Source organism: Rhinoderma darwinii, chromosome 1, assembly GCF_050947455.1.
Source record: "Rhinoderma darwinii isolate aRhiDar2 chromosome 1, aRhiDar2.hap1, whole genome shotgun sequence".
NCBI lineage: Eukaryota > Metazoa > Chordata > Amphibia > Anura > Rhinodermatidae > Rhinoderma > Rhinoderma darwinii.
The window spans coordinates 2292520-2314278 of record NC_134687.1 but is presented as its reverse complement, the minus strand read 5'-3'; the positions used below and the strand labels follow the sequence as shown (position 1 = coordinate 2314278).

General features: G+C 42.7%; 2 protein-coding genes across 2 annotated transcripts in view; both read left to right on the top strand.

The window, feature by feature from the left end:
- The first annotated feature begins 6795 nt into the window (after nt 1-6795).
- On the top strand, nt 6796-7809 carry LOC142665239 (vomeronasal type-2 receptor 26-like). Its single transcript, XM_075844872.1, has one exon. The coding sequence runs from the start codon at nt 6796-6798 to the stop codon at nt 7807-7809; it is 1014 nt and encodes a 337-aa protein (XP_075700987.1).
- Nucleotides 7810-15715: 7906 nt separating this feature from the next.
- The window catches only part of IDH3B (isocitrate dehydrogenase (NAD(+)) 3 non-catalytic subunit beta), a 94166-nt gene continuing 88122 nt past the window's right edge, over nt 15716-21759 (top strand). Inside the window, exon 1 of the mRNA XM_075855364.1 lies at nt 15716-15798. Within this exon, the coding sequence (XP_075711479.1) occupies nt 15763-15798 (36 nt within the window). The 5' untranslated portion in view covers nt 15716-15762. The remainder of the gene's footprint in view (nt 15799-21759) is intronic.

Sequence of the window (21759 nt, the reverse complement as noted above, 5' to 3'; positions counted from 1 at the left end):
TCATTATGTGCTGTCATTATGTGATGTCATTATGTGCTGTCATTATCTGATGTCATTATGTAGTGTCATTATGTGATGTCATTATGTGATGTCATTATGTGATGTCATTATGTGCTGTCATTATGTGCTGTCATTATGTGATGTCATTATGTGCTGTCATTATGTGCTGTCATTATGTGCTGTCATTATGTGATGTCATTATGTGCTGTCATTATGTGCTGTCATTATGTGTTGTCATTATGTGATGTCATTATGTGCTGTCATTATGTGCTGTCATTATGTGATGTCACTATGTGCTGTCATTATGTGCTGTCACTATGTGATGTCATTATGTGCTGTCATTATGTGCTGTCATTATGTGATGTCATTATGTGCTGTCATTATGTGATGTCACTATGTGATGTCATTACGTGATGTCACTATGTGATGTCATTATGTGCTGTCATTATGTGATGTCATTATGTGCTGTCATTATGTGATGTCATTATGTGCTGTCATTATGTGATGTCACTATGTGATGTCATTACGTGATGTCACTATGTGATGTCATTATGTGCTGTCATTATGTGATGTCATTATGTAGTGTCATTATCTGATGTCATTATGTAGTGTCATTATGTGATGTCACTATGTGCTGTCATTATGTGATGTCATTATGTGCTGTCATTATGTGATGTCATTATGTGCTGTCATTATGTGATGTCATTATGTGATGTCATTATGTGCTGTCACTATGTGATGTCATTACGTGATGTCACTATGTGATGTCATTATGTGCTGTCATTATGTGATGTCATTATGTGCTGTCATTATGTGATGTCATTATGTGCTGTCATTATGTGATGTCACTATGTGATGTCATTACGTGATGTCACTATGTGATGTCATTATGTGATGTCATTATGTGCTGTCATTATGTGATGTCATTATGTGCTGTCATTATGTGATGTCATTATGTGCTGTCATTATCTGATGTCATTATGTAGTGTCATTATGTGATGTCATTATGTGATGTCATTATGTGCTGTCATTATGTGATGTCATTATGTGCTGTCATTATGTGAGGTCATAGTGACACAGTATGATGTATTATACAGGAGTAATACATTACAAGTAAAAAATAAAGTTATAAATAAAGTTCTCCCTTAATGGGATTTTAAAAAAAGTAACAAAAAAATAAATAAATAAAAAAAGTTTAAAAAAAAGACATTATTTTGCATAAAATATATTTTATTGCCCCCACACTAAATAAAAACAGAAAACCTACACATATTAGGCATCTAAACGACCATAATAACATGAAGAATTAATCGAATGGGTTATTTAGCGTGAAACGTGATCGGGATAAAAAATAAACAAGAAAAACTATGCTGAGAATCGCTTTTTCTTATATGCACGCCGTAAATATATTTTTTTTCTACCTCCAAACTATGGGAAAAAAAAGACAATTTCTCTCGCATAAAACAAGACCTCATACGGCCACGTCAGTGAAAAAATAAAAAAGTTATGGCGGCTGAAAGGCAGAGAGGCGAAAACAGGAAAATGTAGCCGGTCATTAAGGGGTTAAAGGAACGATATATGACAAGTTGTGAACATTTATACGCCCAATGTCACTCAGGAGAAATATAGGACTCAAACATTAAAGGAGTTCTCTGCATTTGCATAAAGGAATACAATTTTGGGAGGCGATTTTAATGCTCCTCTAAATCAGATTTTAGGTCCCGCTATCGGCGGCTCCACAATTTCTAAAATTGAAAACTATTAAAAAATCAGATTTGCAACTTGTTGATGCCGGGAGATTTATTAGGCTACGTTCACACAGAGTTTTTTCCAGGCAGAAAAATCTGCCTTAAAACTCCTTCAGGAATATTGAGGTAGATTTTGCCCCGCCTGCACTTTCTTCACCGCGGTTTTTGCGGCGTTTTTCGGAGTGTTTTTCGGTCGTGGCCATTGAGCGGCACAAACAAGAAACGTTTTGAAAAACTGCTTTCTTTCTCTGCCTCCTATTGATTTCGATGGAAGGTCAGAGACGAAACCACGGCAAGAAAGAGCGCGTCGCTTTATTTGCCCGCAAGCGTTTTTTCTCTGCTTGTGGGAATAAATTCCTCGTCCTCCCATTGAAATCAATGGGAGGCAATTTCGGCAGTTTTTGGGCACGGTTTCCGCCACTGTTTCCGCGTCAAACACAGAACCAAAAAAACTCTGTGTGAACGATCCCCAACACATCCAACTGATAAGGACTTTTCCTTTTTTTCATCCGTACATAAAAATACTCCGGAATGTATTACTTGTTTATCCCTCATCATTGGATTGTTTGTTTCATCAGAATATGAATCGGTTCCACATTCGGAACACGCGCCACTTTTTATTACACTTCGGCTTTCTCAAGAAACTAGGAAACAATATCATTGGAAATGAATGAGGCTTTATCGAATGGGGAAAAGATAAAGAATATATAATATAGACACACAAATTCGAAATTATGTTCGGGAAGATGTCATAGATGAAATATATGGGAACCGCCTAAAGCTGCTACAACGAGTTCTCATCGAGCTGGGAAAAAAATGAAAGATTTCATAGACAAAATAAAAAAACTTGAACATAAATGATCACAAAAGCCGTGAATTCTGAAAGAGAACTTACTGGGCTTAGAGAGGAATTTAAGGAATTACTGAATTTATACTCCGAGAGACGTCTTTTCTTTACAGAATATAAACATTACGTCTCCGCGGATAATTCCGTGAAGAGATTAGCTGGATCTTCATATATCCCAAAAAATCTACAGACCAACATTAAATACAAAACGAAAGATATAGCTAAAATATTTAGGGCCTGTTCACATCAGCGTTGAGGGGTCCGTCAGAGGGGTCGGTCGGAAAGGCAAACGGAAACCTCAGCCTCCGTTTGCATCACCATTGATCACAGTCGACTGCGCTATTGATTCCGTCAAAAACAACGGAACCTTTAGTAACGTTTCCGTCACCATAGAGATCAAGGGTGATGCGAACAGAAGCGGAGGTTTCCCTTTGCCTTTCCGTTAAGGGTTTAACCCGATGGAAACCTCCGACAGAACCGCTCGACGGAAGGGCAAAGCTGATGTGAACAGGCCCTTAGTGAATTGTATCCAGATTTATATCATGTAAATAAGGTAGACCATAATCCATCTGGTAAGTCTCAAGAGATCACAAAGTATTAAACTCTATATCCCGCCTAGTATCACCCCCTACTCAAAAGGAAATATTAGATAAACCCTTCACAGAGGAAGAAATACTGGATGTTCTCAGGATTATACCCAATGGGAAGAGTCCTGGACCGGCGGCTTTTCTATACTATATTACACACCAGGAAGAGAAGCAAAAGATAATACCATCTGAAGTCTCAATGTCATTCATTGGGCTAAATAATAGGCTTTCGGAACCTACTCTTTATAAATTTTGTTTCCCAGTTTGATTTGTAGGTAAAATTACGGCTTTATATAAAAGTCCTTCAGCTAGAATAAATGGAGTCAATGGAGACTTTTCCCCGACATTCCAAATAAGTGATGGGACAAAACATAGGAGCCCCCTTTCCCCCATACTTTTTGTTTTAACGATGGAAGTGCTCTCACAAAGGATTACAGAAAATAAGGATATTATAGGTCTCAAGGGGATGGAAGTCACAAAACAGCTGCTGATGCGGACAATATATTATGAATTATCTGAGATCCAGGTAATTCTCCGCATGCTGTAATGGACATGTTTAAAAAGGCTCTGTCCCCAGATTATAAGTGTCCTGTCTCCTACATAATGTGATCGGCGCTGTAATGTAGATAACAGTGGTCCTAGTAATAAAGAGGCTGTCACCAGATTATAAGTGTCCTGTCTCCTACATAATGTGATCAGTGCTGTAATGTAGATAACAGTGGTCCTAGTAATAAAGAGGCTGTCACCAGATTATAAGTGTCCTGTCTCCTACATAATGTGATCAGTGCTGTAATGTAGATAACAGTGGTCCTAGTAATAAAGAGGCTGTCACCAGATTATAAGTGTCCTGTCTCCTACATAATGTGATCGGCGCTATGATGTAGATAACAGTGGTCCTAGTAATAAAGAGGCTGTCACCAGATTATAAGTGTCCTGTCTCCTACATAATGTGATCAGTGCTGTAATGTAGATAACAGTGGTCCTAGTAATAAAGAGGCTGTCACCAGATTATAAGTGTCCTGTCTCCTACATAATGTGATCGGCGCTATGATGTAGATAACAGTGGTCCTAGTAATAAAGAGGCTGTCACCAGATTATAAGTGTCCTGTCTCCTACATAATGTGATCAGCGCTGTAATGTAGATAACAGTGGTCCTAGTAATAAAGAGGCTGTCACCAGATTATAAGTGTCCTGTCTCCTACATAATGTGATCAGCGCTGTAATGTAGATAACAGTGGTCCTAGTAATAAAGAGGCTCTGTCACCACATTATAAGTGTCCTGTCTCCTACATAATGTGATCGGCGCTGTAATGTAGATAACAGTGGTCCTAGTAATAAAGAGGCTGTCACCAGATTATAAGTGTCCTGTCTCCTACATAATGTGATCAGTGCTGTAGTAGATAACAGTGGTCCTAGTAATAAAGAGGCTGTCACCAGATTATTAGTGTCCTGTCTCCTACATAATGTGATCGGGGCTGTAATGTAGATAACAGTGGTCCTAGTAATAAAGAGGCTGTCACCAGATTATAAGTGTCCTCTCTCCTACATAATGTGATCAGCGCTGTAATGTAGATAACAGTGGTCCTAGTAATAAAGAGGCTGTCACCAAATTATAAGTGTCCTGTCTCCTACATAATGTGATCAGCGCTGTAATGTAGATAACAGTGGTCCTAGTAATAAAGAGGCTGTCACCAGATTATAAGTGTCCTGTCTCCTACATAATGTGATCAGCGCTGTAATGTAAATAACAGTGATCCAAGTAATAAAGAGGCTCTGTCACCACATTATAAGTGTCCTGTCTCCTACATAATGTGATCAGCGCTGTAATGTAGATAACAGTGGTCCTAGTAATAAAGAGGCTGTCACCAGATTATAAGTGTCCTGTCTCCTACATAATGTGATCAGCGCTGTAATGTAGATAACAGTGGTCCTAGTAATAAAGAGGCTCTGTCACCACATTATAAGTGTCCTGTCTCCTACATAATGTGATCGGCGCTGTAATGTAGATAACAGTGGTCCTAGTAATAAAGAGGCTCTGTAACCAGATTATAAGTGTCCTATATAATGTGATCGGCGCTGTAATGTAGATAACAGTGGTCCTAGTAATAAAGAGGCTGTCACCAGATTATAAGTGCCCTGTCTCCTACATAATGTGATCAGTGCTGTAATGTAGATAACAGTGGTCCTAGTAATAAAGAGGCTGTCACCAGATTATAAGTGCCCTGTCTCCTACATAATGTGATCATCGCTGTAATGTAGATAACAGTGGTCCAAATAATAAAGAGACTGTCACCAGATTATAAGTGTCATCAGCTCTATATACATTTCTTACATCCAATACTAGCATACTAGCAAACCTTCCTTTCTGGAGAGCTGGGAGAGAGAGCTATCTACCCAATTTTCGAGAACAACAAAAAATAGATATAGTAAAGAATTCGCACTCTCGCTCGATCTCAACTAGAATACAGGAGCTCAACAATAAGATAGTATCTGGTATAAAACACAATTTTTACTGAGGAAGATAGTTGGTAATTATTCGCCGATGTGTTGGGATGTAACATTCCTGAAGGGAACATATTATATTCAATTGTTCTCGCATTCAACCATTTTGGAATAAAATTAAAAACATAATAGGAAAAATCCTTGATAAAAAGATTCAACTTACCCCTGAATTAGAATTATTGAATTTAGATAACAATAATGTATTCAAAAATAAATTCTCGGTCACACCCCACCTGCTGAATGCGGCAACAGCTTCGAATGCTAGACATTGGAGAGATGAAGACGCTCCACATGTTCCAGATTTGGTTGAGAGAAATCAATGCTATTAACTCTTATGAGAAGACTAGGTGGACATCCCACCATCAATACGACACGTGTCTGAGGATTCGGGGAACCCGGACGCAATTCTCCACTTCAACAGACTGCGACTCACTAACACGATAAATGTAAAAAGATTCTACTTATACCTAGTATTTCTGATGTTGTGTTGAATTGTGCGCTTGTACACGACACACCTACAACGATATGAAATTCTGTGATATTAATGTTCTGTATGGTCAGCAGAGATGATCCTTCTGTTGATGTTACTGATAATTATTATTTTCTTGCCTGTATTGATTTCCCTCCCTTGCCTTCGTTGTGTACCCATGTCCTCCTATCCTAGAAATAGTCCCATTATAATTAACCCCATTATTAATAATATAACACAATATTACTTCCCATGTAGATGCCGCAATCTCGGTGTAATGAGCCGTGTTCTCCAGGATACAGAAAAGCTCCTAATGGAGGATATCACGTCTGCTGCTATGACTGCGTCCCATGCTCCGAGGGGGAAATGACGAATAAATCAGGTGGGAAAGTGTTATGTTCGAGAACCGTGTGTACAGGGGATGGAGCGAAGCACCCGAGTCTCTAATAATCCCCAATATGGAGCTGTAGGGACTCCGCATGGTCCTTCTAGGGGAGGAGATCTGTGTAATACAACATTGTATGTCTCGTTATGACGTTCAGAATGGTCCATGGTCTTCTCTACGTCCTGTATTATGGCTCACTAGAAACCTTGTACAATAAAACCAAAGAGTCCCATGTCCATCATATCTAACGTCTCACAATGAGAGAGCCATGTCTGATCTTATGTGGACACGACTCTCAGCGTCAGCCCGGAGGATCATCTCAAATAGAGAACAGTAATAAAACCAACAATAAAAATGATGTCAAATTTCCTTTTTCCACAGACAGTGAAATCTGCCACAGATGTCCGGAGGATGAGTGGCCAGATCCAGGAAAAACAAGATGTGTTCCTAAAGTTTATGAATTTCTCGCATATGAAGAGGATCGTATGGCGGCTTTCTTCTCCATAACAGTGATGCTCTGCTGTGCCATAACCTGCTGTATCATTAGAAAGTTCATCTTATTTTGGGAGACTCCTCTTGTGAAGGCCAATAACCGGACTGTGAGCCTCATCCTCCTGGTCTCCATCTTATTGACCTTCCTCTGTGTCTTCTTCTTCATTGGCCGCCCAGTGGATATAATCTGTAAAATGAGACAAATGTTATTTGGATTTTTCTTCTCCGTTGCCGTCTCTTCTGTTTTGGCCAAGACCATCACGGTCTGCATCGCTTTCAAAGCCACTAAACCCGGAAGCTCCTGGAGGAAGTTGGTGGAGGTCAGACTGTCTTATTATATAGTTGTGATATGTTCCTCTGTACAAGTTCTGATCTGTGTTCTTTGGTTGTTGGTTTCTCCTCCATATGTAGAATTTGACCATCACTCCTATCCTGGGAAGATCATCATTCAGTGTAATGAAGGCTCAGATATCTGGTTCTACTCCATGTTGGGTTATCTTGGCCTCCTGGCTTCTGTGAGCTTTGTTCTGGCTTTCATGGTGAGGACATTACCGGACAGTTTTAATGAGGCCAAGTACATCACCTTCAGCATGCTGGTGTTCTGCAGCGTCTGGATCGCCATGATCCCGGCTTATCTGAGCACCCGAGGGAAGAACATGGTGGCGGTGGAGATATTCGCCATATTGACCTCCAGTGCTGGAATACTGGGCTGTATATTTTTTCCAAAATGTTACCTTCTGATCATGAAACCTGAGCTGAACTGTAGAAAACAATTATAGAAAAGGAAAATTTATAGCAAAAATTAGTTACATATCCAAATCGAAGAAGTGGTCGCAATGAAGAATAATGTGGCTCCTGTTCAGGGTATGAATGTTAGAAAAGTACAAAATTATGAGTTCATTACTGAATAAAAATCTCCTTCCTTCCTCGTGTTGTGGGACATTACAGACTATAGATATACTGTGGATATATTACCCTAGAGTTGGATGCTTTGAATGCTTCTCGGAAGTTCTGGAGTTTGGGTTATGTTCAATGCAATTTACAATAGTGTAAAAGGAAACATAATCCATCACATCAAACATTTGTAAATTATTATTTCATTTATGTAAGAAACAAAATTAGGAGCAGACTAATGTGAAGATTGAGAGGTCGTCATTCTGAATGGAGAGGTAGCTGCATGTGTGAGGATACTCTCCATAGAATCGGACGTAAAAAGACAAATGTGGCCTCCTCTCTGCTGAGAAAGAAGACCCTAGAAGTCCTCATTTTCTGGGTTGTGTGGGGTCCCAGTGGGCAGATTCCACTGGTGAGTCCTATTGACATGCTTTAAGGGAAAACATATTTTTCCTTATTGTTCTACAGGCAGCACACAAAGGGTTAATTTGAATCCATCTAGGACAGGAGGAAAATAAAATTTATTTAGTGAATTAAACCAATAAGCACGACCCCCTTAAAGGGTCCTCAAACTGTTTTTTATACTATTTAGGACAGATACATGTTGGGATAAACATTTCTCTGTAATCAAACTTTTTCTTTACTCTTGGCCTCGGCATCCTTGGAGTGTCCGTGTGCAGCAAATGGGACTTGGCGCTGACCCGGCATCCTCTGAGTGTCAGGATTGATCTGTTGGACAACTTCAAAAGGACCAAGAAATCTGGGGGCAAATTTGCAAGAGGGCATTTTCAAATAAACATTCTTTGACGATAACCAGACTTTGGCTCCGGGAAGAAACTGAGGAGGGCTTTTTCTTTTTCTATCAGTATTTTTCTTCATGCAGTCCACAGCCTTTAGGATAAAGGACTTGGTTTGCTGCCAGATATGAAGAAAGTTTCCAAATGAAGAATTAGCTGCAGGCACTTGAGATGTAGCCGATACAGGAAGAGGAACACGTGGATGTTGGCTGTATACATTGAAGAACAGGGAAGAAGCAGTAGAGTCACTCGTGTGGTTGTTGTAGGAGAACTCGGCCCAAGGAATAGCTGCACCCAATCGTCATGTGTTGAACAGAAATAAAGTGACAAAGATAATTTTCCAGTATTTGATTAATCCTTTCAACTTGGCTGTTAGACTGTGGGTGATAAGCGGAGGAAAAGTCCAATTTCACATCTACAAGTTTACACAGGGCTCTCCAGAATTTTGATGTCAATTGCACACCCAGATCAGGCACGATATGGAGGGGCAGTTCGTGCAGACAAAAGATATGCTGTATGAATAGATTTGCCAGATGAGGAGCAGAGGGAAGGCCAGTTAGTGGGCTGAAATGTGCCGTCTTAGAGAAGCGATCCACCACGACCCAGACAGTAGTACAACCTACTGAAGGAGGAAGGTCGATAATAAAGTCCATGGCAATGTGTTGCCAAGGACCATCAGGAACGGGCAGAGGTTGGAGCAGACCAGCAGGCTTGGAATGAGTAGACTTGTCTTGAGCGCAATTGGTACAAGAAGCAGCATAGTCCACAAAATCTCTAGGCAGCGTGGGCCCCAGTAGTGACGAGAGATCAAGTCCCGTGTCTTACGGACACCAGAGTACCCAGCTAGTTTAGAATTGTGTCCCCAGAGGAGAATCTTTTTCCTGTCTGCAGGACGAACAAAAGTCTTTCCAGGAGGAATGTCTCTAATTTGCAAAGGGTTGACAACATTTATCTTGGAAGGATCTATGATATATTGAGACATCAGTTTCAAATGACCGAAGTGGAGCAGGAACTGGAATCGGGTGAAAAACAGCGACCATCTGGCTTGGCGAGGAAGAAGCATCAACTTCCAGTGAGAACCGCCGAGTCACGTCAGGATGGTGAAGAATGGAGGCTGAAATGCAGGCACTCTTGAGGTTGGTAAATGCAGACTCTGCCTCTACGGGGTCCAAACCTTGGCATCCTTGGATATCCTTCTTAGTGAGGGCAGATATTGGAGCAGTCAGAGACAAGAAGCTTGGGATAAATTGCCAGTAGAAATATGCGAATCCCAGAAATCTCTGTATAGCCTGGGGACCCTGTGGACGTGGACACTCTATGACGGATTTCACCTTCTCCGGATCCATCTCGATCGTAGACAATGTAGCCCAGGAAGGGCAAAGAATTCCTCTCGAACATGCACTTCTTGAGTTTAGTGTATAGGCGATTCGCCCTTTACCGCGACAGGACTTGGTGGACATGCTTCTAATGCATGGTCAGGTCTGGTGAGTAGATCAGGATGTTGCCCAAATATACCACCACACAGACATACAGTAGATCCCGTAAAATGTCATTCACAAATTCCTGAAGCACAGCTGGAAAGTTACACAGACCAAAAGAGCAGCCCGAGATACTCGTAGTGTCCGTCTCGGGTGTTGTATGCGGTCTTCCATTCGCCACCTTTACGGATCTGGATCAGGTTATTTGCCCCGCGTAGATCCAGCTTTGTGAAAATCTTGGCCCCACGAATTCCGTCGAAGAGCTCAGAGACTAGTGGCAAGGGGTATTTGTTTTGGACCGTGATTTGGTTTAAACCTCAGAAATCAATGCATGTCGAAGTGATCCATCTTCCTTTGTGACGAAAAAGAATCCAGCTCTGGCTGGAGAAGAAGACATCCTGATGAACCCCATCTCAAGGTTCTCCTTGACGTACGCTGACATGGCCTGGTAAGGAGAGAGGATAGCACATTTCTGAACGATGAGATAGGGTCTCCTGTCCCGCTGTGCCCTAAGACCTGTCTATTCACTCCTGACCCTGCGGAATATGACTCCCGTCATATCCATACATTTATTGTGGAGACATTTTATTATGCCAAGAAGCTGTTAGCCAAAACTTGGTTGTCCTGTCGTGCCCCTACATTTGCAGAATGGCGGTCTTTGGTTGGTAGAATGTTACCCCGCAAGAAATGGTTATTCCAACATAGAAACTGTCCTCTAAAATTCACCAAAATTTGGGATAAGTGGCTGTAATCTCCTGCTACTGTCTGCTCCCCCAACACAGAATCTCGGATTCGCCCCCGAGCCCTTGATCTGTTTGCTGCCACGAACGTGGCTCATGTTTGACTCATGTCCAGTTGGCCCCTCTTACATTCCATGTATACAGTCTACATTATACACTATGGGCCTCTACACGTGGTATAGATATAGGTCCTGGTCTTCCGCTGAATATTACTGGACATGTTTATGTTCTGTTTTTATTCATCTCTACATGTGGAAACGGTTTGAGTTTTAGTTAACTGGTTAACCCTTTGTATTATACATCAGGCAGTGATTGACTCTACACGCTGGATCTAAAATATTCAAGGAGTGTAAAATGACCAGATACCCCGCTCGCTTTATATTGCTTTGTATGACATTTCTTTACTCGATAACTTTCATTGCCCTTATTGATTGAGCTTCTGATCCCTCTGACGCATCGCTGTATTGAATTACTGACTTCTTTGTACTTGCGGTGGACACGTTTTCTACACATCTCAATGCTCTGTATTTACTTCTGATGTTTTACAATAAACTTTATTTGTGAATTCAAAAAAGGAGCGAGGATAGACCCTTTCATGGTGAGGCTTCAGGGAGCAGTTCTATAGGGCAATCGTAGGAACGGTGAGGAGGAAGGACCTCTGCCTCCTTTTTGGTAAAGACATTCGCAAAACTGGCAAAATGTGGAGGTAGTCCAGAGAGTGACTGAGGCAGAGGAGGCAGGATGGGACGAACCTGTGGCAGGCAGCGGTGAAGACACTTGGATCCCCATTGGAGGACCTCTCCGGAACTCTGGAACTCCAGTTGAGGATCGGAGCATGTAGGCGAAGCCCAGGCAGTCCCAGCAGAGAAGGGTTGGTAGCTTTTGGCAAGACATAGAAAGCTCTCGGAAACAACCTAAAAGCACAAAAGCGAGGGGACAGAGCACCCCAAAAGACGGTATAGCATAAATAACAGCCACGTATTGTAAAAGAATATACATCTTTATTAATAAACAATACACAGTATCACATAGAATATAAAAGTACGTATGGTCACATGGAGAACAGCAGCAAAAAGGTATATCATTAGATATACCGAAGGGTTAACAGACCTAACCCATCTCAAAATAACGCGTCTAGCATATAATAATACCACATACACAGTATAAATAGTATGTGCAAGTAGGAAATGCAAAAACAGGAAAAAACCACTATAGAAGCTGCATTATGTATATAGAGCAATGATTAATAAGGTAAGTGAACACAATGGCAGCCGTAGCGGCAAAATCTAATGATAAAAGTTCAGAGCATACCTATAGACATGATGGAATAGCAAGACGTGATGAGATGTGGCACAGGGACACAGCGCCTCCACGATTTGGCTTAAATGAGGCCACGAGCTTCAAACCCTTTTTGTAACCATTACTAACTTGCGCAAATTTTAATCTATTTATCTTTCTTTTTTGTTTTTTTTTTTTGGGGGGGATTTATATTCTAACATGTATGTTTCTTGTTATTTTAGTTTTTGCTGGCTTTTTTCATTCTGATGTCATCTTCGGGCCTGATACCCTACTTGGAAGCAACTATCCATCTTTAATATATGGAATGTATTATGCATTATTGCTGGACAGTCCTTGTAAATCAGCTTCATTTGATATTTATTTATTATACATCTGTATTATATAAACATCTTTCTACTATTTGTATTTTTGTATTATATTACATAGGTTTATTGTCATTATATATATTTATAATTTTTTTGTGTATCTTGGTATACACTTTTTATATATCTATCTAGTTAATATATATTTTTTATTATTCAATTTCTTATTTCATATTTATTTATATTATTCAATTATATTTATCCACTGACTTTTCATTCTTTGCAATATATTTCATTGGATATATATTCTACTGTACTATATCTCTTTCATATCTGTTTTTTTTTATTTATATCTATTCAATATGTAATGAATGTTTGCATTTTTGATACTATGTATATTATCAATTTGTATATGTTTTTTGATATATTATTATGGACACTTTATTATTATTATTATTATAATTTTATATTTGCACTTCTTATATATTCATATTTACGTATTTTGTTATCATTTGTATATAAAAAAGTTTTTTTGCACGTGTTGCGTTCACTTTTTATTTATTTTTCTCACTTTCACTTTCTGTATATTTATGTACTGTTACTTATTTGTACATATTCTAAATATTCTTATTTCTTTTTCTATTTCACATGCTTTTTACACTTTATTCACTGGAGTGTCCATATATGTATTTGGATAGATATTGGATATGTATTTTATGGTAAAGACATATATACATAAATTAATTTATTTTTTATATTTATGGTATATTATCTATATATTATCTATTTGAATATATTTTTGCTATTATTATTATTTTTTATGGCAACTAGTGGAGGATCACCTATCACACAGTATTGTAAGCAGATCACATTGGTGTGCACCACCTGTAGTAACTATGTATATAAGGAAAGGGAAGGAGGAAAAGGTGTGTGATCTGAAATAATATGTAACTTTTATTAATATGCATTAAAATGAAGATAAACACTAAGGGCATGACCACACGTGGCGGATTTCCTCCGCAACTGTCCGCATCAATGCCGCACAGAATCTGCGTTGCAGATTCTGCTGCGGATCTGCACAAAATGTGCAGTACATTGATGCGGACTGGCTGCTGCGGACTGCAGGAAAAGTGCTTCTCTTCTCCCTATCAGTGCAGGATAGAGAGAAGGGACAGCACTTTCCCTAGTGAAAGTAAACGATTTTCATACTTACCGGCCGTTGTCTTGGTGACGCGTCCCTCTTTCGGCATCCAGCCCGACCTCCCTGGATGACGCGCCAGTCCATGTGACCGCTGCAGCCTGTGCTTGGCCTGTGATTGGCTGCAGCCGTCACTTAGACTGAAACGTCATCCTGGGAGGCCGGACTGGAGACAGAAGCAGGGAGTTCTCGGTAAGTATGAACTTAGATTTTTTTACAGGTTGCTGTATATTGGGATCGGTAGTCACTGTCCCGGGTGCAGAAACAGTTACTGCCGATCGCTTAACTCTTTCAGCACCCTGGACAGTGACTATTTACAGACGTCTCCTAGCAACGCTCCCGTCATTACGGGAGCCCCATTGACTTCCTCAGTCTGGCTGTAGACCTAGAAATACATAGGTCCAGCCAGAATGAAGAAATGTCAAGTTAAAAAAGCAAGACGCATCCGCAGCACACATGACATGTGCATGACAGCTGCGGACTTCATTGCGGAACTTTGAATCTCCATTGAAGTCAATGGAGAAATTCCGCCATGAGTCCGCCACTGCTCCGCAACAGACAGAGCATGCTGCGGACACCAAATTCCGCTCCGCAGCCTATGCTCCGCAGCGGAATTGTACGCATCGTGTAAACGAACACTGCTAAATTAAAGTGAAAGTCAATGGACAAACGGCTCCGCTGCGGATTAACGCTGCGGAGTGTCCGCAGCGGAATTTAAGTGAAATTCCGCCACGTGTGAACCCAGCCTAAAAGGTCCAATGGTGTAAGAGGTATGTGTGAGTGACCCCCAAACTCACATACCTAGGCCATGTGTAATGAGGATGTTATAAGTTGTAATTATTGACAAGAGTGTTCAAACAAAGAAGACATGAATGGCTACGCTTCCAGAGCAATATTTGTATTCTAGGTTGCGGCAGTGCAAAATTGGTCAAGGTGGCCTGTGGCACCACCATGCAGCTGCACTGCAGCAAAGTGTGAACACGGGCCTGCAAACTGCACCCTCACGTATTGTGTCTTGTGTGCCAGCGCAGGAGCACAGACAGCAGCCCAAACTGTACTGCTGTGGTATGCAAGAAACCGTGTGTATATCACTGTAGTATGAAAAACCACACAGTAATTGATTTATATGGTACTAAACACAAACAGTCGCTTTCAATAGGGATGACGGCAGCATGAGTTTGAAATGCACGGGTCAGAGTAGTGAAAACCACTCCTGCCCGTGATATTCCTGTAAGGCACGGCCGTGTAATAGGTCAGGGTAAATATCCTGCCGTACCTACATACATAATTGCCGCAGAGGGTGTGAATAGTCGGCAGACAGCTGCACTCTCACGTCCCTGCAGGTCAGAGCAGCAGCGTGGAGATCAGCTGTTATTCCCTTGCTGTGCCCGCGCCCAGTATAAGCTCTGACGCGGCACAGACACTATGCCAAAGCGCAGATCCACTGTGAGTGGACCCGAGCTCAGTGTGTGGCCCTGTTCCCGTATTATACCGGGGTAGGCAGCAATCAGGGAGCCGCACGGCAATTGTACCGGCGGTCAGATTAGAACAGCGGCTGGAGGAGACATAAAACCAGCCGCTCGTGTGTGACCGCAGGGTGCGCTATGCTGAACAGCACAGTCGCGCTGTCAGCTGGAAATCGGCTGCTGTCACCCAAGTTGGAAGCATAAGTGGTTCATTGAATTGGGCTGTATAATTATGTGGTTCTATGTATTTTTGGGATTAATTATACTGTCTACTTATACACATATTTTTATTACTGATATCTCCTTTGTTATTTATCTGTAATCTTTCCATATTCTGTTTTTTGTGATGGATTCTATCTATTTTCTTTGCTTTCCATATTTCGTTGCAGCTTTGATTCATCCTGTGCATTGTGTGCACGCACGCTGTGATTCCCTCATTCCGGAGTGCCTCCTTTGTTTGTCTGCATCTCCATGGTGATGTGCGTTGTTGTCATCTGACGATACGCGTCATCACCGTGCAGACACTCTGGCGCTTCCGGTGATGACGGCTCTCACAACATGCGGCTAGAGCGTCGATCTGCATACCATGTACAGGTGTGTATCATCATTATTTTTGCCAGCTTTTGTATATAAGCCTCCTTTGATTTTAATATCGTCAGCCTCCTGACGAAGCCGGTCCTAGGCGAAACGCGCGTCGAGGCGCTCTGTCCCTGTGCCACATCTCATTACGTCTTGCTATTCCATCATGTCTATAGGTATGCTCTGAACTTTTATGATTAGATTTTGCCGCTACGGCTGCCATTGTGTTCACTTACCTTATTAATCATTGCTCTATATACATAATGCAGCTTCTATAGTGGTTTTTTCCTGTTTTTGCATTTCCTACTTGCACATACTATTTATACTGTGTATGTGGTATTATTATATGCTAGACGCGTTATTTTGAGATGGGTTAGGTCTGTTAACCCTTCGGTATATCTAATGATATACCTTTTTGCTGCTGTTCTCCATGTGACCATACGTACTTTTATATTCTATGTGATACTGTGTATTGTTTATTAATAAAGATGTATATTCTTTTACAATACGTGGCTGTTATTTATGCTATACCGTCTTTTGGGGTGCTCTGTCCCCTCGCTTTTGTGCTTTTAGGTTGTTTCTGCCAAGTGCTTGGGGATTCCCTGTTTTTTTCCTATTTTGAGGCTGCTTTGTAGGTTTACTATAATAGAAAGCTCTCAGCTCTGAATGGAGGATTTCTATCAGTGGTGTAGTGATTGACAGGATAGAGTTCATCTACAGAGGGGACCACCAGAGGTTTTGTCCAGAAAAACTGTGGCCAAGTGGAGACGATCAACTAAGTCCTTGTGGATAAAATTTGCGGCCGCTCCGGAATCCAGATAAGCGGGGACAGACTCCGATAGATACAGGAATGGATTAGTCTGGGAGAGAATTTAGCGGTCGAGGGAGATTCACCTGCTTTTGAGGGCATCGGCTCACACAATGTCCCTTGTGGCCACAATACAGACATAGCCCAGTCGAACGTCTGCGTTGCCGTTCCTGGTCGGACGGTCGGAGTCTGTCTACCATCATAGGCTCCTCCGGAGGTGCAGCAGGACAGGCCAGTAGAGGCCTTTGAAATATGGGTGCCAGTCAACAAAACCTTTTCTCATGATGAACTTCCAAAGTGTGCTCTTGGATCCCATATTGATCCGGGTTGGCACAAGTATTAGGGCATCCAAGGTAGCAGGAGGTTCTCGAGCAGCCAGTTCATCCTTTATATGAGAGGCCAGGTCCTGGCAGAAAGTTGCCACTAAGGCCTCATTATTCCAAGCCATCTCCGCTGCCAGCATATGGAAGGAGATAGCGTGCATGTAGGGTCTGGCGTACTCTCCTATAGTTGATTCCCCTTGATTGAGGGTCAGTAGTGAGGCAGCGGCAGAAAATGTTCGACCCGGTTCCTCGAACACAGTATGGAAAGTCTGTAGAACCAGTGGCAGATCAGAGAATTCCAGGCCCTCTCCTTCCAAGATGGGGTTCGCCCATCGTCCAGGGATTTGCTGGAGGAGAAATAATAAAAGCAACGTTGGCCTCATCAGAGGGGAAGAGATGGGCACAGATTGAAGTGGATCGTACACTGGTTAGTGAAACTTCTACACGTCTTAGGATCCCTGTCGTAGCGAGGAGGTAGAGCCAACAAAAGTGCAGGACCAAGGCAGGCAGGAGGGATAGCCGGTGGTGGAGCAGTGAGAACAGCCAGAGGAGGTACAGGAGGATGATCCAAATAGGTAATTATGGAATTTACTGTCATGGCTGTGGGGTATGTGGACCCGCCGTAGCGGAGTAGCAGCCGGCCAAACAACAGTTAATGAAAGTCTTTAGGACAAGAGTACCTGGGTAACGATAGACAGATACTCAACGTGGCAGACACTTGGTGTGATGACACTTGGCACAGAGGACACTTGGTGTGATGACACTTGGCACAGATGACACTTGGCACAGACAACAAACTCAACTCCGAAACTACACTTTGCACTGGAACAAACAAAATGACTAGATACAGGTAACGGGATACGGGAACACTGGGAACAGGATACAACTAAGGGACCATTTGCTAAACGAACATGGGTAGACACAACAACGCTCAGACACAGGAAGAAGGGCAGGATAAAATTAAAGAGGTCACTGCCCGGGGCACCCTACGGCAGCGAGCAGCAGGCGGGAGCAGTACATGCCGGCGTCTCTGAGGAGGAGGGGAACACCGGCACGGAGGTAATGGATGCTGGCGGCCATCTTTAGAAGCCTCATGTCAACAATCAACATCTGTATTAATTTAGGGGGTCTGGTCTGGACTCTGTATTTAGGGGTCTGGTCTGGGGTCTGTATTAGTTTAGAGGTCTGGTCTGGGGTCTGTATAAGTTTTGGGGTCTGGTCTGGACTCTGTATTAGTTTAGGGGTCTGGTCTGGAGTCTGTATTAGTTTAGGGGTTCTGGTCTGGGGTCTGTATTAGTTTAGAGGTCTGGTCTGGAGTCTGTATTAGTTTAGGGGTCTGGTCTGGGGTCTGTATTAGTTTAGGGGTCTGGTCTGGGGTCTGTATTAGTTTAGGGGTCTGGTCTGGGGTCTGTATTAGTTTAGGGGTCTGGTCTGGGGTCTGTATTAGTTTAGGAGTCTGGTCTGGGGGTCTGTATTAGTTTAGGGCGTCTGGTCTGGGGTCTTTATTAGTTTAGGGGTCTGGTCTGGGGTCTGTATTAGTTTAGGGGTCTGGTCTTGGGTCTGTATTAGTTTAGGGGTCTGGTCTGGGGTCTGTATTAGTTTAGAGGTCTGGTCTGGGGTCTGTATTAGTTTAGGGGTCTGGTCTGGGGTCTGTATTAGTTTCGGGGTCTGTATTAGTTTAGAGGTCTGGTCTGGGGTCTGTATTAGTTTAGGGGTTTGGTCTGGGGTCTGTATTAGTTTAGAGGTCTGGTCTGGGGTCTGTATAAGTTTTGGGGTCAGGTCTGGACTCTGTATTAGTTTAGGGGTCTGGTCTGGAGTCTGTATTAGTTTAGGGGTTCTGGTCTGGGGTCTGTATTAGTTTAGAGGTCTGGTCTGGAGCCTGTATTAGTTTAGGGGTTCTGGTCTGGGGTCTGTATTAGTTTAGAGGTCTGGTCTGGAGTCTGTATTAGTTTCGGGCTCTGTATTAGTTTAGGGGTCTGGTCTGGGTCTGTAATAGTTTAGGGGTCTGGTCTGGGGTCTGTATTAGTTTAGAGGTCTGGTCTGGGGTCTGTAATAGTTTAGGGGGTCTGGTCTGGGGTCTTTATGAGTTTAGGCGTCTGGTCTGGGGTCTGTATTAGTTTAGGGGTCTGGTCTTGGGTCTGTATTAGTTTAGGGGTCTGGTCTGGGGTCTGTATTAGTTTAGAGGTCTGGGGTCTGTATTAGTTTAGGGGTCTGGTTTCTGTATTAGTTTCGGGGTCTGTATTAGTTTAGAGGTCTGGTCTGGGGTCTGTATTAGTTTAGGGGTTTGTTCTGGGGTCTGTATTAGTTTAGGGGTTTGGTCTGGGGTCTGTATTAGTTTAGGGGTTTGGTCTGGGGTCTGTATTAGTTTAGAGGTCTGGTCTGGTGTCTGTATTAGTTTAGGGGTTCTGGTCTGGGGTCTGTATTTGTTTAGAGGTCTGGTCTGGAGTCTGTATTAGTTTAGGGGTCTGGTCTGGGTTCTGTATTAGTTTCGGGGTCTGTATTAGTTTAGAGGTCTGGTCTGGGGTCTGTATTAGTTTAGGGGTTTGTTCTGGGGTCTGTATTAGTTTAGGGGTTTGGTCTGGGGTCTGTATTAAATTAGAGGTCTGGTCTGGGGTCTGTATAAGTTTTGGGGTCTGGTCTGGACTCTGTATTAGTTTAGGGGTCTGGTCAGGTGTCTGTATTAGTTTAGGGGTTCTGGTCTGGGGTCTGTATTAGTTTAGAGGTCTGGTCTGGAGTCTGTATTAGTTTAGGGGTCTGGTCTGGGTCTGTAATAGTTTAGGGGTCTGGTCTGGGGTCTGTATTAGTTTAGGGGTCTGGTCTGGGGTCTGTATTAGTTTAGGGGTCTGGTCTGGGTCTGTAATAGTTTAGGGGTCTGGTCTGGGGTCTGTAATAGTTTAGGGGTTCTGGTCTGGAGTCTGTATTAGTTTAGGGGTCTGGTCTGGGGTCTGTATTAGTTTAGGGCATCTGGTCTGGGGTCTGTATTAGTTTAGGGGTCTGGTCTGGGGTCTGTATTAGTTTAGGGGTCTGGTCTGGGGTCTGTATTAGTTTCGGGGTCTGTATTAGTTTAGAGGTCTGGTCTGGGGTCTGTATTAGTTTAGGGGTTTGTTCTGGGGTCTGTATTAGTTTAGGAGTTTGGTCTGGGGTCTGTATTAGTTTAGAGGTCTGGTCTGGGGTCTGTATAAGTTTTGGGGTCTGGTCTGGACTCTGTATTAGTTTAGGGGTCTGGTCTGGAGTCTGTATTAGTTTAGGGGTTCTGGTCTGGGGTCTGTATTAGTTTAGAGGTCTGGTCTGGAGTCTGTATTAGTTTAGGGGTTCTGGTCTGGGGTCTATATTAGTTTAGAGGTCTGGTCTGGAGTCTGTATTAGTTTAGGGGTTCTGGTCTGGGGTCTATATTAGTTTAGAGGTCTGGTCTGGAGTCTGTATTAGTTTCGGGGTCTGTATTAGTTTAGGGGTCTGGTCTGGGTCTGTAATAGTTTAGGGGTCTGGTCTGGGGTCTGTAATAGTTTAGGGGGTCTGGTCTGGAGTCTTTATTAGTTTAGGGGTCTGGTCTGGGGTCTGTATTAGTTTAGGGGTCTGGTCTTGGGTCTGTATTAGTTTAGGGGTCTGGTCTGGGGTCTGTATTAGTTTAGAGGTCTGGGGTCTGTATTCGTTTAGGGGTCTGGTCTGGGTTCTGTATTAGTTTCGGGGTCTGTATTAGTTTAGAGGTCTGGTCTGGGGTCTGTATTAGTTTAGGGGTTTGTTCTGGGGTCTGTATTAGTTTAGGGGTTTGGTCTGGGGTCTGTATTAGTTTAGAGGTCTGGTCTGGGGTCTGTATAAGTTTTGGGGTCTGGTCTGGACTCTGTATTAGTTTAGGGGTCTGGTCTGGTGTCTGTATTAGTTTAGGGGTTCTGGTCTGGGGTCTGTATTAGTTTAGAGGTCTGGTCTGGAGTCTGTATTAGTTTAGGGGTCTGGTCTGGGTCTGTAATAGTTTAGGGGTCTGGTCTGGGGTCTGTATTAGTTTAGGGGTCTGGTCTGAGGTCTGTATTAGTTTAGAGGTCTGGTCTGGGGTCTGTAATAGTTTAGGGGTTCTGGTCTGGAGTCTGTATTAGTTTAGGGGTCTGGTCTGGGTCTGTATTAGTTTAGGGCATCTGGTCTGGGGTCTGTATTAGTTTAGGGGTCTGGTCTGGGGTCTGTATTAGTTTAGGGGTCTGGTCTTGGGTCTGTATTAGTTTAGAGGTCTGGTCTGGGTCTGTAATAGTTTAGGGGTCTGGTCTGGGGTCTGTTTTAGTTTAGGGGTCTGGTCTGGGGTCTGTATTAGTTTAGAGGTCTGGTCTGGGGTCTGTAATAGTTTAGGGGTTCTGGTCTGGAGTCTGTATTAGTTTAGGGGTCTGGTCTGGGGTCTGTATTAGTTTAGGGCATCTGGTCTGGGGTCTGTATTAGTTTAGGGGTCTGGTCTGGGGTCTGTATTAGTTTAGGGGTCTGGTCTTGGGTCTGTATTAGTTTAGGGGTCTGGTCTGGGGTCTGTATTAGTTTAGAGGTCTGGTCTGGGGTCTGTATTAGTTTAGGGGTCTGGTCTGGGGTCTGTATTAGTTTTGGGGTCTGTATTAGTTTAGAGGTCTGGTCTGGGGTCTGTATTAGTTTAGGGGTTTGTTCTGGGGTCTTTATTAGTTTAGGGGTTTGGTCTGGGGTCTGTATTAGTTTAGGGGTCTGGTCTGGGGTCTGTATTAGTTTCGGGGTCTGTATTAGTTTAGAGGTCTGGTCTGGGGTCTGTATTAGTTTAGGGGTTTGGTCTGGGGTCTGTATTAGTTTAGGGGTCTGGTCTGGGGTCTGTATTAGTTTAGGTGGTCAGGTCTGGGGTCTGTATTA

Coding starts and splice junctions, on each gene's coding strand:
- LOC142665239 (XM_075844872.1), top strand. CDS start 6,796: ATGAGAGAGCCATGTCTGATCTTATGTGGACACGACTCTCAGCGTCAG.